Below are 16,869 nucleotides of genomic sequence, written 5' to 3'. Positions count from 1 at the left end.
CGCATTCACAAGCATCTATTCTCTCCACCACTGATGCACAGTAATAGAAGTATGTACTATCTACAAGATGCACAGAAGAAGTTGAACGCAGCTCCTCAGACAGCACCTTCCAAACCCAAACTTTCCATCTAGAAAGACAAGGGCAGCAGGTACATGGGAACACCACCACCTCCAATTTCCCCTCCAAACCACTCGTCATTCTGACTTGGAAATATATTGCCATTCCTTCACTGTCACCGAGTCAACATCTCGGAATTCCCTCCCTAATGGCATTGTGGGGCAACCCACAGAAGGTAGACTGCAGTGGTACAAGAAGGCAGCTCACCACCACCTTTTCAAGGGCATGACATGAGATGGACAATTAATGCTGTAGCTGACAATGCCCACATCCCACCAATGAATAAAAAAAACCTATAATAGGGTTTGGCTTATTTCTTTGGAGTGATGGTGACTTAAGCTGTTTTGGACAGCACATTATTCTATTGAAAGTTCTGCAAACTTAATTCACTCAAACTCTTTAACAGGAAAAAGAGGAAACTTTAATTTCATCTCTTCCCATTCTGATTCAATTCCTTATCTCTGTGATACACAGTGTTCTTGCTCATCACTGTTAAAAGTAAGTGTTAATATTTGCTTTTGACCTACCTTTCTGCTTTCTGTATCTCTCCATCAGCCCTTGCATATGTTTGATAGGTCATATCAGTCAGCTAATAGTTTGACACATTACAAAGTGCCAGAAGTATTGAATGCACACACAAAAGTAAAAAGTAACAAAGCATCACAAAAACATTTCCGCTTTCCTTTTTTGGAATGCCACAAAGCTCAGCATTCACATGCTGTCTTACTTCAAACAGAATTAACTTGTGACAATTTGTACATACTATCTGCAAATCAAAACTGACATTTTCACTGCAACGAGAAATATATTTTCTTCACACAGTTCCTATCAGTCAAAGCAAAACTGTGAGTCTTTAGATCCTTTTAAGATGCTGTTTCTGTTTAACATTACTTAATTCATTTTCCTGACACTTGCTTTCGCAAAGTTTACAATAATAGACATACGAGAGCTTTCTGTGTCCTAAGTAAAAGACAGTTATTGGTGAATAATAAAGTACCCTTTCATATTTGAGACCCATGACCCTCATCAAATACTCACTTACAAGTAATAGGTAAATCAGAACTAACATTGTGCCTGATTTTATAATTCTATTTTTTATCTATGCTATGCTGATAAGAACATTGGTTCATTTTTAACAATATACCTCCTGACAAGATTAGTCATTTTGGGCCCAATAGTAGTAATAAAGCTAATTAACATTTGTTGGTAAGTAAATTTGCTAGGACTGAGTCAAGACAATACAAATTATTAACATCTCATCTTTCACATAGTGGGATTGTGACACTCGTAAACATTTTAAAGGTGAAAGAACAGCTTAAAATTCAGATTGCCACCCCTTCCTCTAACAAATAAATTACAAAACAATCTTCTTAATGGAAAGAAAGAGTTTTACTCATGATCTGTCAAGCGGACAGTTGCAGGGTCAATAATACAGGGGTTAATGATTATTGTAATCAGATTAATGAAAATGGAGTACTAACACACCTTGACAACTACAGAATTGAAATACAATTAATTAAATAAATCTGGAATTAAAGAAAACTAATGTCAGCAATGGTGCCCATGAAACTATCTCATCAGCCTTTGCTCAGCTGCAGCCCTCACTGAAGATCAGGGGAGTTTGTCTTTGCATGTTGGCCACTATTTATCCCTTAAACAACATCACTAAAAATGATCCAGTCCATAATCCATTATTGTTGGTGGGAGCTTGCTGTGGTTTCCTACATTACAGCAGTGACTATACTTTGGTAATACCTCAAGGCTGGAAAGGGATTTGGGATATTCCTATGTTGCAAAGGCTGCTATAACAATGCAAGTTCTTCCTTTCTCATGAGTCAAAACTTTGAGGAGACCAAGAGAAGAAGGATCAGGAATATTGAAAAGATACACAAACACCCATTAAGCACAAACTAATAATCTGCCTGGGAAAGAAATGTTATTTTACTTTTTTATATTCTTAGTGATTGCCTGAGTGAAATGATTTTCTTGCTTCTGGTGTGTAACAAAATTGTAATTATATTCTTTTTGAACGCTTTATAAAGTTTCCTAAGCAACCATGCACAGTGATGAGACCATTCTTATCCTCAGAGAGTTCATGAACATATTTGAGCTGAATAAAATGTTTTTTTCAGCACCCTTAGTGATTAGCACACATACCAATTCAGCGAGACAATTGTCATTCAATATACTGCTGAAGTATATTGCTATCAGAATCAATGGACTGAACCTTACCTTATGGCGTCTTTCATATCTGTTTATATTTATAGGAGGACCATCTACAATCTCATCAGATCCAGTGGTTCCTATGGGCTGCTATAGAGAGGAGCTTGTTAGCTTGTTGTTGAGGTCAAGCAACATCATAGAATTTTTTACGAATTAAGAACAGGTTTTAGCAAAACATATTTTTTTTTATTAAACAGCCCCAATGCAAGGACATGTTGAAAAATAACTGACAAAATACAAATACTGGAGCCATGCTCAAACCAAGAACCCCCAGTTATGAAAAATGTCACGCTATCCAATAACATATTTATTTCATTATTTTATTGCTTTGGTCCAATCTTACAAACTGTCGGGAATAGTAGCTTACTGATTATATTACTGAACTCGTGATCCAGAAACCAGAACTAATGATGCGGTGACATCTGCTCAAATCCAAGCTGCGGAATATAAATTTAATTAACAAATAAAATGTGGACCAAAAAGCTAGGGTCAGTAGTGGTGACCATGAAATTACTGACTCATCATAAAAATCCACTTTCAGGAAATAGGCTTTATATTTCTCGTCTGGTCTGGCCTATCTGTTTCTCCAGACCCACAGCAATGCCGTTGACTCAAAAATGGTTTAGTAAGCCAGTCAGTTGAATTCAAAACTACTCATTATCTTTAGCACGTCAATGAGGGCAGTAAATGTTAGTCTTGCTATCTGCACTCGCATCTTATGAATGAATAAAAAAGAACACATTTTAAAGAATGACCCTAAAAGAAGATGCACTGCTGGAGAAACCCAGCAAGGCTGCCAGCATCTGTGGAGAAAGAGAAGCAGAGTCAATGTTTCAAGTCTGATGATTCTTCTACATCACTTCTTCAGACCGTGATTGTTGTCCTGTAAAATTGGATCAGTTTGTCAGATCACAGCAAGGCTTTGGAACTTTTATGACAGATGTTTAGTTTGCAATATTTAATCAATAACGTTGATTATTAATTTTTAAAAATGTAATGCAAAAGGCAAACTAAAGTGCAAAAACTGCAACAGGCACTTACAGCCACATCAGAAAAGTCGCCTGCTATTATTTCAAGACTTTGTATTTCGGGCGCGAGAAATAGCCAGGCACAGAGGATGAGGAGTTTCATACTGTCTGATGTTTCCACAATGATGCCGCCAACACCAATAAGTCTACTGGTGGCTCACTTACAAATTCAGGTGAAACAGCAGGCAAAGTTGCATTTGAAGTTCCCTTCTTGAGTCCACAAAAACTTTGCCCTGGGCTATGGTCAATAATTACTGAGTATGTTACCAAACCTGCAAATAGCTATAAAGGTTGTGCAAACAAGGCAATGTTCTCTGTACTTTTGGATGATAACTGTTTGAAACCTGACTGATTTTTTACTTCTTTGCTTTGAAGACTCTTCATTATGATACTTAGCAAGAAACAGGGAGATTCAAACAATAACTTTAAATTACCTCAATCAGGGAGGAAGGCCTAATGCACTAATGTTAAGGATAATGTTGCATGTCAAGTAACTAATAAAGAATGCAGTGTGGTATAGCACAAGCAACTCGTTGTTGTTTATAGATGTTCAGTTGGTTTGAGGGCCATTTGCATCTTGGTTTATCGCCAATTATACATGTGCTCAATGGCAAGTTTCATTATATTTATAGATTTACGTGCTTCTGTAGTCTGCAGAATTAGCTTCCAGTGTTATGCAGACTCCTTGATGCACAGATTTGGAAGGAAAGTGTTAGATGACAACAGTTCATTTAGTTCCACTGCGTTTCACTTATTAGGAAAGATATTATGATTTTCAGTCACTCTGCCGATGACTTACTGGGTACCTCCTTGTGGGAGAATTTGATTGGTAGCAAGATAATAAAGTGTGAAGCTGGATGAACACAGCAGGCCAAGCAGCATCTCAGGAGCACAAAAGCTGACGTTCCAGGCCTAGACCCTTCATCAGAAAGTATTTGATTGGTAGCAAATTCTTTTAGAGATAAAATGTTGCATTTTGTCTTCAACAATATCTATTTGCAATTTCTTTCCAGACTTGAATCGATATTAAATTTATCTTGCGAGTAAATTGTCCTCAAATTGGCTTATTGCCCATTTCCAGTTATCAACAAGCATTGGCAGCTGCTAAAAGCAGGTTATGGTCTAATTTCCTCGATTTCCAAACACACGTTAAAAACTCACTTGGATAGTGCTTCGCAGCACTGTCATTTCTACCAACAAGAAGTACTACAGCTGCAATTTGGTGGTGAAACCATTACTCCAAGTCACACATATATTAACCTGACCATTTCTTAGCAAGGCCAATGCCTTGTATGTGATAACACTGAGGAGCACCACCTTCCTGAGGAGTATAGCAATTTATTTTGTTGTATTTGGTTGGTGCAATACCACCCAGTACCAGCTTGTGGTTTGGGATACTTTGCTGTTACTGTCCTCTTTCCTTGCCTGGGTCTAAGAATCTACTTGGTTTACAATAGTAGAGGAAAGCCACTTGTGTGTCTTGATGAGAAGAGACAGTTGTATTTAAACAACTTGGAGTTCATTGCACGCTAGCAATCAAGTAAAAGTTACATTGACAAGTTAGACATTGTTACAAAGACAATTGCGAGACCTGTGGAACCACATGATCATGAGGTGTTCCACTTTTCCCACCCAAAACCACACACAACGCATCATCCTCTGACATTTCCGCCATCTACAATCAGACTCCACCCACCAAAAAGATATTTCCCTCCCTATCGCTGTCTGCTTTCCACAGGGACTGTTCACTCCACGACCCTCTCATCAGCTCTAGACTCCCCACCAACCTCTCCACCACACCCGGCACCTTCCCCTGCAACAGCAGGTGGTGCAACGTCTGCATCCATACCTCCCCTCTCACCTACATCCAAGGCTCCAAACAATCCTTCCAAATCCAGTGGAGGGTTGCCTGCACGTCATCTAACCTCATCTACGGTCTCCGTTGCTCCTGATGTGGTCTCCACTATAGTGGGGACTGGCTTGCTGAGCATATGTGGTTTATTCATACCGAACAACCCAACCTTCCAGCTGCTATCCACTTTAACCTCCCCTCCCACTAATCTAGTGACATATCCATCCTTGGCGTCCTCCACTGTCAGAACACGGTCAAGTGTAAACTGGAAGAACAACATTGCATGCTTCTCCTTGGGAGCTTACAGTCCAATGGCCTGAATATTGACTTCGCCAGTTTCAAAATCTCTCGACCCCCAAACCTGTCCATCTTCCTACTCATCTGTCCACTCCACCCTTCCCACTGACCAACCACAATAACCCCTGCTGTATCCACCTATCTCCATCCCACCTACCCTGTCCCACCCACCTCCACCTATTTATTTTTGGGCTTCCCCACCCCAAAGTCCTGATGAAGGGCTTCGACACAAAATGTTGACTTTTTTGATCCTCAGATGCTGTCTAACCAGCTGTGCTTTTCCAGATTCACATTTATTGACTCTGGCTTCCAGCATCTGCAGTCCTTACTATCTCCAAATTGCTGTCATGCTTCATTGGAGTAACACTTTCGAATAGTCTGTGTGGAGTTTGCATGTTCTCCCTATGTCTCTGTGGATTTCCTAAAATTGCTCCAGTTTCCTCCCACGGTACAAAGATGTGCAGGTTAGGTGGTTTGGCCATGCTAAGCTGCCCATAGTGTGCAGATTTGATGGGTTAGCCATGAGAGATACAGGGATAGGATAGGGGTGAGTCTGGGTGGGATGCTCTTTGGAGCATCAGTGTGGGTTTATTGGGCCAACTGGCCTGTTTCCACACTGTAAGGATTCTCTGATTCTATGAATCAAAGCCTTACTATTCTCAGTGTCATTACAAGAAAAGTATTTTATCAAAGTATGCAAAATATCCCCATTTTCCTTTCTTTTTAGATTGGGGTTAACAGAAAACATGAGCCAAGTTTCTGAAGGCTTTTATCATTGACAACTGGTTGCCACCCAAAAGACCCGTTATGAGATGAATCTCACTTTGTACTCATGTCTTGGCATGAACCAAACTGCAGTATCCTCCCCACACTACTTAAACAAGCAACAGTGTACATTGTGCTGACTATAGGTGCTGGCAACTTGCTTTTAAAAAAATACATCAATCTCTTCCACATTCTCTGATTTTTAAAACAGTCCCATTCCTATTTCAGAGATAATGGGAACTGCAGATGCTGGAGAATCCGAGATAACGACGTGTAGAGATGGATGAACACAGCAGGCCAAGCAGCATCTCAGGAGCACTCTACACTTTGTTATCTCCCATTCCCATTTCAAACCATAATCAACATATCAGGAAAATGAAAGGATACAGTCTCTTACATTACATCACCTGATTGGTGGATCTTAATACAGCTCCAAAATGAGCCCTTTCAGAGCAATTGCTGCAAGCAAAAGATTCCTCTTCCAGTTAAACAATTACAAGTGAAATCAAGCAAGTTACATAGTTCATGTACAACACTTTGCCTTACTTCCACCCAGTTGATGCTTAATGTCCATGTTGGATAAAGTTGAAGATATGGGAATCGATATGAGACTTTATAATGGACTGAAACAAGTTAGGTGCAAGCCAGAGAGAAGATGTTGTGGAAAGCTCTTCTTCAAGGTACATAGCTTGCCACACCAAAAGTTCCAGCTGCAGTTAGAAAGAATGAATAGAATGACTTTCCAGCTTCTGTGAAGACCGATCGGGGGCCAAGTTATGGCTGAGAGCATAAAAGGGAGAAGTATTTGCAGAAACTGAAGGAAATTGGCAATTGCTAGTTATGTATGGTAAAACCATTTGGATTTGGACATTTCGCAAGCAATTCCAAATAAGAAAATTGGTTTGCCAACTTGGCAGGTCTGAACTGTCTAAAATGTCACCCAGAAAACCCTTGATTTTAGCAGTAGCTTTGAGACTGTGAAGAGGTACCCCATGTCAGGAAGTGTGATGATGATGCCGAGAAGTGTTCCATCCTGGCAGGCTGCCAATTCTGCCCGATAATAACGTTTGGGGTATTTACAGAACCCAGGGTGGGAAAGGGCAGTTGACATATCTTTAAAACTTTAAATCTTTAATCTTTAAAAAGGTTTCATGGTTCTAGTGCTGGTTAAATACAAGTCAAAGTTAATGATTTATTTGAAAATGCACAACAGTGATCAAAAGAGGTAAATTAGTTTTCAACCAGTTTTCAATCTGAGCATCCAAGGTAACAAAGTGTGAAGCTGGATGAACACAGCAGGCCAAGCAGCATTTCAGGAACACAAAAGATGACGTTTCGGGCCAGAAGGGTCTAGGCCCGAAACGTCAGCTTTTGTGCTCCTGAGATGCTGCTTGGCCTGCTGTGTTCATCCAGCTTCACACTTTGTTATCTTGGATTCTCCAGCATCTGCAGTTCCCATTATCTCTGATTTAATCTGAGCATCTTTGTTTTACTAGTTTTGCCTACATTGATATCTTTTTCAGGCTGAACATCTCAAGGTAAAACTAACATCAAAAGTCTATTTGAATATATCAGTGAACTCGCTTTGATTAGTTTCAAACATTAATGCTTATCCCTGGGCATATCAATCTTAATTTAGGATACCCTTCAATCAGCCAAGGATGCATCATGTAGTTTGAACTGATTGGTGATAACTCATATTGTTTGATTACTTTGATTTAGGGACAGTGCATTACTTTGATTGGGGAAATGCTGGAATAATGTATGAGTGCGCAACCTGGAGATGATAACTGGAAACAAAAGCAGAAATGGCTGGGAAAACTCAGCAGGTCTGGCTGCATCTATGGAGAGAAAGCAGAGTCAAAGTTTTGGGTCCAGTGACCCTTCTTCAGAACCTGAAAGATGATAACTGGACTTTGCTGAAATTATTCTTCAGAACCTGAAAGATGACAAGTGGACTTTGCTGAAATTATTCTTCAGAACCTGAAAGATGATAACTGGACTTTGCTGAAATTATTCTGACTTAATTAACAATATCCAATGCCGACTGAGCAAAGTCGACTGGATTTGTTTTTAACAGCACAGTGTTCCACTGCATCGTGTTATAGGCATTTGTGCAGGAGCTGATAATTGTTAGACTTAAATTGTTTGAAACTATTTCAGCTTTGTAAATTGCTGTTTTCCTGTCTGCAGTGTTTTGTAATATTTGATGACTGTGGATTTCCCCGAGAGCTGTTGCCTTCATTCACTGTCATAGTCATTGATATCACACTAATATCTGCAGCCTGAACCACTATTGAGGGCTTTTTGGATTGCCTTTGTCTAGTTCCTCCCCCTGACCCTAACAGCAATTGGCATGAGGTATAGGCATGAGGTAACAGAGGCACAATTGCGAGATCTGGAAGTCCCTAGCTTCAGACCAGCAGGTCGGCAGCAGAACAAAAACAAAGTGGCTGGGAAAGCTCAGCAGAACTGAAGAAGGGCCACTGGACCTGAAACATCAACTCTGTTTTCTCCTCCACAGATGCTGCCAGACCTGTTGAGCTTTTCCAGCAACTTTGTTTTTGGTCAGCAGAGGAACTTGATTCAGTCTCAAGACAAAGGACCAATCCAATTCATGGATATATTTGACAAACGTGTAGTGGGAGACGTGGCTCTCGGATCAGGCTCAATAGCAACAAAAAGGACTCACAGAACCCATGACCAGTGACATAGAATGTCATAGGTGGACCAATACACTTGATAGCGAGCATTTGCTGTCAATGATGACTTTGTAACATAATTGTTTAACTAACTGTAAAATGTATGAGTTATTGGCAATTAAAGAAAGAGAGTTATTGCATACGTAACTAAACTGGTATGAGGAAAACCTGTGGCAAGATTACCACTGTTGGAATGATTCTGGTGTAAATATTGAGAATGCATACCTTCAGTTTTGTTGAGGATAAATTTTTCTCTCAATTTAATTGATTTTCCTGCTGATGGTTCAAAGTTCAATCACTCATCTTCCAGAATATTCATTGGAAATCCTGTATCAACAGAGTTTCAAGTGTATAAATTTATGGATGACTACATTAATAAGAGAGCATTAATAAAGAGAGCTGAGCGGGTTTTACCTGTTTATATTATTTTTAATCACTGTCATTTCTTGGCCTCACAAGACTAATATTACTCTATTATTTCCATGCCAATTAAGTTCAAAGTAAAGGCATTGGTATAACTCAAGAGTCAGTTAGTAATCCTGAGATGAGACACACTGATGCTGGGAGATGTGAATGTGCAGTCTTGCACCTCTGGGCTCCCATTGACTCGATCCAATGTTGCTTGGATACCATTTAACATAGAGTGTAATTGTTTTACTATTGAGAGAGCCACTAATGTCACTAGCTGTCTTAACATTTAAAAATTATTCTCTGAGGAGCAGTGTCACTACGTTGTCACATCTAGTCATGCACGCAACATTTACTCAAGTGTACAATTTATTAGGCAGCTCGAAATGTAGATCCAAACATTCAGGTCTTCTTGACAAAGGTACCTTCGTATGTGAGAAGGCTAGTAAATTGTCAATTTAACTCTCATTCCTATTGGCCTTTTGCTTGAACACAAAATTACTAATGTTGTTATTTATAGAGACGTCATTGGAGATCTCCCAGCCCATGGGCTTCCAGCTTTAATCAGTTGTTTTCTCTTGGGGTCTCTCCTTGCATGGTGCTTGGTGACTCTCTCTCTGCTTCCTTATCATGGCCAGATCAGTGTTTCACATCACTCGGGGTAGGTAATGATCACTGTGTGTGATAGAGTGAAATGGGTAATAGTGAATCACTGGTCTATGTTACATGCTTTGCAGATCTTACGCAGTCAGATAAGATAAAAGCCATAGAATCATAAATTAATGCAACACTGAAGGAGGCCATTCAGCCCATCGTGTCTGCTCTGATGGTATTATGGACCTTCAGTAATGTGGTGGGACTTTCTGCCTACCTGACACTTCCAGCATCTTCGTCTCGTCATGAGCAATGCAAAGATCTTCCAGCATTAGAAATGCCAAGCACTGAGGTTCAGCTTCAAGATTTGATGGCCTACAGCATCTTAAATAAATCATGACATTAAAAAAAAACTCATGTGCATACCTGAAAGTTTGCTTCCCAGAGGAATGTGAGTGCAATGCATTCTCATTTCCACATCAATCCCATTACCAGATAAATTGCAACAGATAATCCATGTCAGCATTGTACCTCACGCAATATTGCAGCACTAGATGGCGTACTGTAGCAAGGCAAGTCATTTTAAACAATGATAATGGGAACTGCAGATGCTGGAGAATCCAAGATAACAAAGCGTGGAGCTGGATGAACACAGCAGGCGAAGCAGCATCTCAGGAGCACATTTTAAACAATCTGAATGACTGGGCTGTTTCAAGAAATATTCAAACAACTGATTTAATGGCCCGGATAAACTACTAGCCAGACAGTCAGTATTACAGCTTAATTCGGAGGTGCACATGGGGACCTTGCAGAATTCCCAACAAAACATGCCCTGAAGGAATTGCTTGGGAAATTGAACTTTTCTCTGGAGAGTTCCTCCACACCTGCAGCCCTCTGAAAGTCTCAATTTAAACCAGAAACTTTGGGGAGTTCTGCTGAAGTTAGGTAAAATAATTACTCAGGAAAATTTAGTGTATTAAATACACAGGTGAAGTCCCAAGTAATTATTTCCCAAACCCCATACTTAATTTATACACCCAACCACACCTTCGCCTGACCCCTTGCCCCCCACATAAAAAAAACCTGACACCCTCCAGATACCTCCCCCTACTTTGGGACTGAAAGCACTCTCCCCCCTTTTCCACCTAGGGACACAAAATGCCCTCTTGGGAGACAAAGAATTAATCCCTCCACCACGGTCCAGCACCCAGCACCCCAATGGGATCAGACACCCAGCCCCACCCCTAAGGAGCCAGAGTAAGCACACACACTCACACCCAACTCACCTCCCTCCCCAGTCTGCACCCAACCACCCCTGGGCCTAATCCCTGTCACCTCCCCTTCCACCTCCACCAGGCCCACCTTACCTTGAACCCTGCTTACCTGGCACCCTAAGCCCTACCTAGCTGGCATCAAGCTGCCTATCACCATCCTCCCTTCCCAGCTGGTACCCTTCCCTCCTGACAGCCTACTTACCACCCAAACCTCCCCAACCTAGTAGCCCCATATCCGCCTTGCACCTCAACATCACACTTACGCTTCATAATTACTAAATAATTGATAGCTGTCAAAGAGGCTGTCTCTGATTCGGGGCCTTTGCATTTCACAATATGGCAGCAGACTGCTGTGAAAACAGAGCCCTCTGTACTATGAGAGATCTGTCAGAATGAACTACAACTTAGCATTTTGGAAGGAGCCCTGAGTGGAATCTTCCTTTAGAAATGTGGAAAGCCCTCCTTTTGTAAACCAGAACTGGTGGAGTAGCAATCTGCATGAGATTCCTATTTCTTGGAAAATCTGGCCCATTAATTTCCTCTGTATATGACACTTAATTTTCCATCTGTCTCTCTGTCGGCAAGAACAAACCATTTTCTTTTGTTGGATACTTGTAACATTTGCTAATCTTCAGAGGATGCTAGATGGTATTATGGTGCAGTAGGGTCATGTATCAGCTTGTGATATTTCCAGGTACAAGTCCCACACCAGGACTTGACAGTTACAGTATGTATATTAATAATACAGCCACCATGTGGCATAGCAACTTGTAAATCCTTTTAACATGGAGAAATGGGAGGCCATAAGAGTGGGAGAGGTTGATGGGTCAGCCTTGTTTTGGAAAAAATTGAAGCTCAGAAGTAAAATATTCATGTAAGAGTCTACGTTACCATAGCAACTCAGCCATCCTGGGAAATATGTTATCCAGTCTTTGTAAGGAATGCACCATTTCATTTCTGGGCTGAAAATTGGAATAAATGGTCGCTGCTTTGAAAGGGGAAGAAACATGGATGGAGTTTTATTTATTCGCTCATGGGGATGTGGGCATTGCTTGCTGACCAGCATTTGTTACCTGCCCGTAAGAAGATGGCAGTGAGCTGTCCTCTTGAAAGTCTGCAGTCCATGTGTTGTAGGTAGACCCAAAATGGATTTTGACCCAGCAAGGAGTATGTGATGTATTTCCAAGTCAGGATTGTGAGTGGCTTTGAGAGCAACTTACAGGTAATGATGTTCCTGTATATCTGCCACTCTTGTCCTTCTGGATGGAAGTGGTTGTGGGTTTGGAAGGTGCTGTAATAGGATCTTTGGTGAATGTCTGAGGTGTGTCTCGTAGATGGCTACTACTGACATCAGCTATGGAGGGAGTGAATGCTTGGGAATGGGGTGCAAGCCCAACAGGTGGCTTTGGTCTTAGTGGTATCAACTTTCTAGAGTGTTGTCAGAGCTGCACCCATCCAGGCAAGTGGGGAGTACTCCATCACACTCCTGACTTGTGCTTTGTAGATGATGCACAGGCTTTGGAGAGTCAGGAGATGAGTTACTTGCCACAGTATTCCTAGCCCCTGGCCTGCTCTTGTAGCTACTGTGTTTATGTGGTGAGTCCAGTCGAGTTTTTGGTCAAGGGTGTTGACAGTGGGGGATTCAGTGATGGTAACACCACTGAATGCCAAGCAGTGGTGGTTAGATTGTCTCTTATTGGAGATAGTCATGGGCTGGAATTTGTGTGGCACAATCATCAATGAACATCTCTCACTTCTAACCTTGTAGTGGAGGGAAGGTCATTGATGAAGCAGCTGAAAATGTTTGGGCCCAGGACAGTCCCTGAGGAAGTCCCCTGCAGAGTTCAGATTAGGGTTGGCTTGAGTGTTAGGGTTTGGGTTCGGGATAGGGTTAGGGTGAGGGTTCGGGTTTGGGATAGGGTTAGGGATAGGGATAGAGTTAGGGTTAGAGTTAGTGTTCGGATTCAGGATAGGGTTAGGAATAAGGATAGAGTTAGGGTTAGGGTTAGGGTTTGGGATAGGGTTATGGTTAGGAATAGGGTTTGAGTTAAAGATAGGGTTCAGGATTGGTTTTGGGATAGTGTTAGGGTTCAGGTTTGGGTTAGGAATAGGGTTTGGGTTCAGGATAGTGTTAGAGTTAGGGTTAGGGTTAGGATTAAGGATAGGGTTACAGATAAGGTTAGTGTTAGGGTTAAAGATAGGGTTTGGGATAGAGTTTGGGATAGAGTTAGGGTTCGGGTTAGGGTTAGGGTGAAGTAAAAATTGACCATTGCTTTGCTGATAATTTTATGTCACCATCCACAAGAATGAATAAGATTTTAAAAACAACTCATTCTACTTTGGTGGCCTGGCTTTGTGATATAGAACTGTGGTTTCTACTGACTACATGTTTTTCCCACCTGTAAACTTTGTGTCAAATTGTCTTCTGTTTTATTTGTGAATTGGTATACATTTGGGTAAAAGGGGTATGGATTAAGTTTAATAGTAGTAGTTTAGTAATTAAGAACTCATTTTCTTTGCCATTTTGTTAAACTATAATAAATTGTTACTTTTCTCAATTATGACAAAACCAGATGTGTGTTATGGTTGCATTACAAATTGCAGTCAGTGAGTGAGATAAAGTGCTTCTGTGGTTTATTTAAATTTAGACATATTTCTCACAGCATTTGGAGTAGTGGTGCTCAAGTATCAGCCCACTTTTCCCAATTGGGTTTGGCAGTGCCAGCGCTATGCTGTTGAATCACTGTTTAGGCTAGGGTACAATTGGAATCTCTCTCCTTACTCTAACTGTGATAGAAATCACAGCTCTTTGGGTTGGACTTGCCTTTGGGTTGCAAACTGAACGGTAAGGTGGGCCTACACACTTTCACCAATGAAAACTAAAGCTCTGAATATTAGCAATGTTAAATAAAAGCTGTGCAAATATACAATCAGCGAACCAGCAGAGCTATAGTTACAGATCCATTGAAGAACCAGACAGCAAGACCATTTCCAATGTGAAAACTAGCAACAGTGTCGGCTGTCACTTAATTAGTCACATTCTTGTTGCTGACGCAGATGATTGTGGACTCAATCTTCCTCACAAGACTTTCCTGTTCTAAGATGCAACCAATTAGGCACAGGACACTTATCAGTTCCATTTATTTCCCTAGTACATTTTCTCGAGTGAAAATTATAGGAAGTTATTTCCTTTCCTTCTTTTGTCCCTTGAACATGGGATAGACCAGCAACCTCCCAAGATTCTGGAATCTTCTAGACCAATGTTTGTATATGATTGAGACAGACCATGGTATCATAATAACAGACAATGCATTATTTTCATTAATAAGAAATCATTAGAAACCTGGCTTTACAACTCACAAGGAAAAGAAAAAAGCTAGAAAGCCACCCAGGGGAAGGACACCCATACCAATAGAAAGGTAAACACAGAACATTCTCATCCTCAGAATTAGATCAGGACCAGATCAGGGAGATTGACCAACATACCACTGTGGCAAACCTTATGAAGTGTGAGACTAAGTGGAAAGGCATATGAATACATAGGAGCAAAGACTTGAGGAGAAAGGTAGAGTAATGGTGCTAACATCATGAAGTTATAATGATTATATCAGAGTCATATGAGTAAGTAGGGAGATTTGGAAGGGAAAAGACCCTTTAACTTGATCTGAAAAGAATATATGTAAAGATCTAGCCATAAACTCATCTAAAGACCATGGACTTGAGCAGCATACTTTTAGGAAACTAGAATCCTAAACTTAGTACAGAAAGCAACTACATGGGACTGATCCAAAAAAGGACACCGAAGGGAAGAATTATGAGTAACAGTGGAAGTATAGAAACTGTATCTATCTACAATTACAATGCTAATGTGTTCGCTGGATTTTATAATACCGCAAACTGATTGAGACAGATGTTTACTGTAAAAGGCTCATCCCAGCTGTTTTCCTCATAAATAAAACATGGAACCACTCCAGCAAAAATCAAAATCCTGCAGATGTTGGAAATGACGAAGAAGTAGATAATGCTGAAATATCTGTATGAACTATTCTTCCTATGAATAAATTGCTCCTGAAATATTTCTGCAAACACACAACAATCTGAGAGTTTTCTGTTCTAATACCATTTATATGTATAACTGGTAACAGAATGTTGAACTTTATTGTCAGCAGAAATCACATCATTACTCCTTAAAAGTGTCTTTGAAATTCTTTACTAGAAAAGGTACTTATCACAAAAACTGATTAAAAGGAGACTCCAAAATAACTTATGTTTAATGCATACAGCTTTCTTCAATATCTAGAACCAGCAGCAATTCATTTTTAAAAATCTTTTTATCTGCATTGGAAAAGTCAGTTTCAAAAACGTCTGTTTCGCCTGTATACTGAGAGAGGCATTAACCAGACTGGATAACGCTGTAACACTCTTTTGTCACAAAATAATGATGTCAGAAGGCCATCTTCTACACAGGAAACAAAAATATCAGTGCACAATAGCCTACTTTTAATTGAAGATTCTAGTTTAAAAAAAACTTTACTGTAAAGCAGATTTCTCTGTATTAAAACAGATTTGCACTCTGTTGAAACGAGGGAAACAGTATAAATTTAAAACACACAGGCTCCAGGTTTCCTATCTGTTAGTCAGCAGCAGGTAACCCTCCTCTGACACCATTATCTGGTGCCCAAAGGTTATTAGTGCAACTCTGTGACAGTTAATGGCTACTTCCATGTAAATGGAGATAGCTTCTATTTTGAAAGTTGATTGAACTGAACAGAGAAAATTGTTGGAACTAACTCATCAAAACGTGTTTGGTTTTAATTAAATACAAATTGGCAAAATTGACTTGCTTCTTAATTAAGTAGATGGCAAAAATATCAGATATTCCTGTTTTTTTGTTCTTTGCCTGAAGAATAAATCTTAGTCGATTTGAACTGTATATTTTTACTGCTTCAGCAAACTAAAGAGTAGAAGTAGGCATACAAGGGTGGACAGTAAGACAGATGATAACTAGATGATAAGAGGAACAAAATATTTGTTTTAACCTCACAAATTATCATTGAAACTTCTCCAAATGCCTCGCTCTATAAGTTACCTTTTCAACAGCAACAACTGTTATAGAGGCAAGTGCAACAAATCTTTTATTGACAACAACGTTCTTGAAGAGAATTGAAATGAGTGAGGACTCATTGTTACAGTTTGACACTGCCAATTGAGAAGGCAGCGATAGCTAGTGCATTTGGTTTCTCAACCAATTCTGCCCTGAGGATCTTTGTAGCCACTTTGAAGACACATAGGAGTTTACTTGAGCATCACACCTGTAACAGTGCCCCCAGTGGAGCTGGTTTGGAGTACAGGCGTAGGTGTGCATTTGTATTCCCTGCACCCTACCTAATGTTCAAGACCCCCGCATCTAGTGCCCCCCAAAACTGGACAAACAACACAGAACAGGGAAATATGGGTAAATGCTGCCTTAAATGCACAGTAAGAGTCCACAAAGGAAAATCTAACTTGTGGTCTTCACCTCTCTGCCAGCGAAGCAAAGTTAGGGTATATTTTGCCTGGGTTCTGATGAAAAGTCATACCAGACATGAAATGGTAGCTCTGTTTTTCT

At 40.3% G+C, this 16,869-nt stretch overlaps 2 protein-coding genes across 3 annotated transcripts in view; one reads left to right on the top strand and one right to left on the bottom strand.

Moving 5' to 3' along the window:
• Nucleotides 1–3,568, bottom strand: part of itih2 (inter-alpha-trypsin inhibitor heavy chain 2) — a 73,659-nt gene extending 70,091 nt beyond the window's left edge. The window contains exons 1-2 of one of the 2 annotated variants that reach the window (XM_059654465.1): nt 3,383–3,568; nt 2,351–2,428 (exon numbers count right to left, since the gene is read on the bottom strand). In XM_059654465.1, the coding sequence (XP_059510448.1) occupies nt 2,351–2,428; nt 3,383–3,472 (168 nt within the window). In that variant the 5' untranslated portion in view covers nt 3,473–3,568. Of the gene's footprint in view, nt 1–2,350; nt 2,432–3,382 lie in introns of both variants that reach the window. The other variant, XM_059654464.1, reaches the window with a different exon arrangement.
• Nucleotides 3,569–12,407: 8,839 nt separating this feature from the next.
• itih5 (inter-alpha-trypsin inhibitor heavy chain 5) overlaps nt 12,408–16,869 on the top strand; it is a 71,711-nt gene continuing 67,249 nt past the window's right edge. The window contains exon 1 of the mRNA XM_048553705.2: nt 12,408–12,483. The gene's annotated coding sequence lies outside the window, so the exon portion shown is untranslated. The remainder of the gene's footprint in view (nt 12,484–16,869) is intronic.

Source organism: Stegostoma tigrinum, chromosome 25 (genome assembly GCF_030684315.1).
Source record: "Stegostoma tigrinum isolate sSteTig4 chromosome 25, sSteTig4.hap1, whole genome shotgun sequence".
Lineage (NCBI taxonomy): Eukaryota > Metazoa > Chordata > Chondrichthyes > Orectolobiformes > Stegostomatidae > Stegostoma > Stegostoma tigrinum.
The sequence above is the reverse complement of the archived record's forward strand: the minus strand, read 5'-3'. Positions and strand labels throughout refer to the sequence as shown.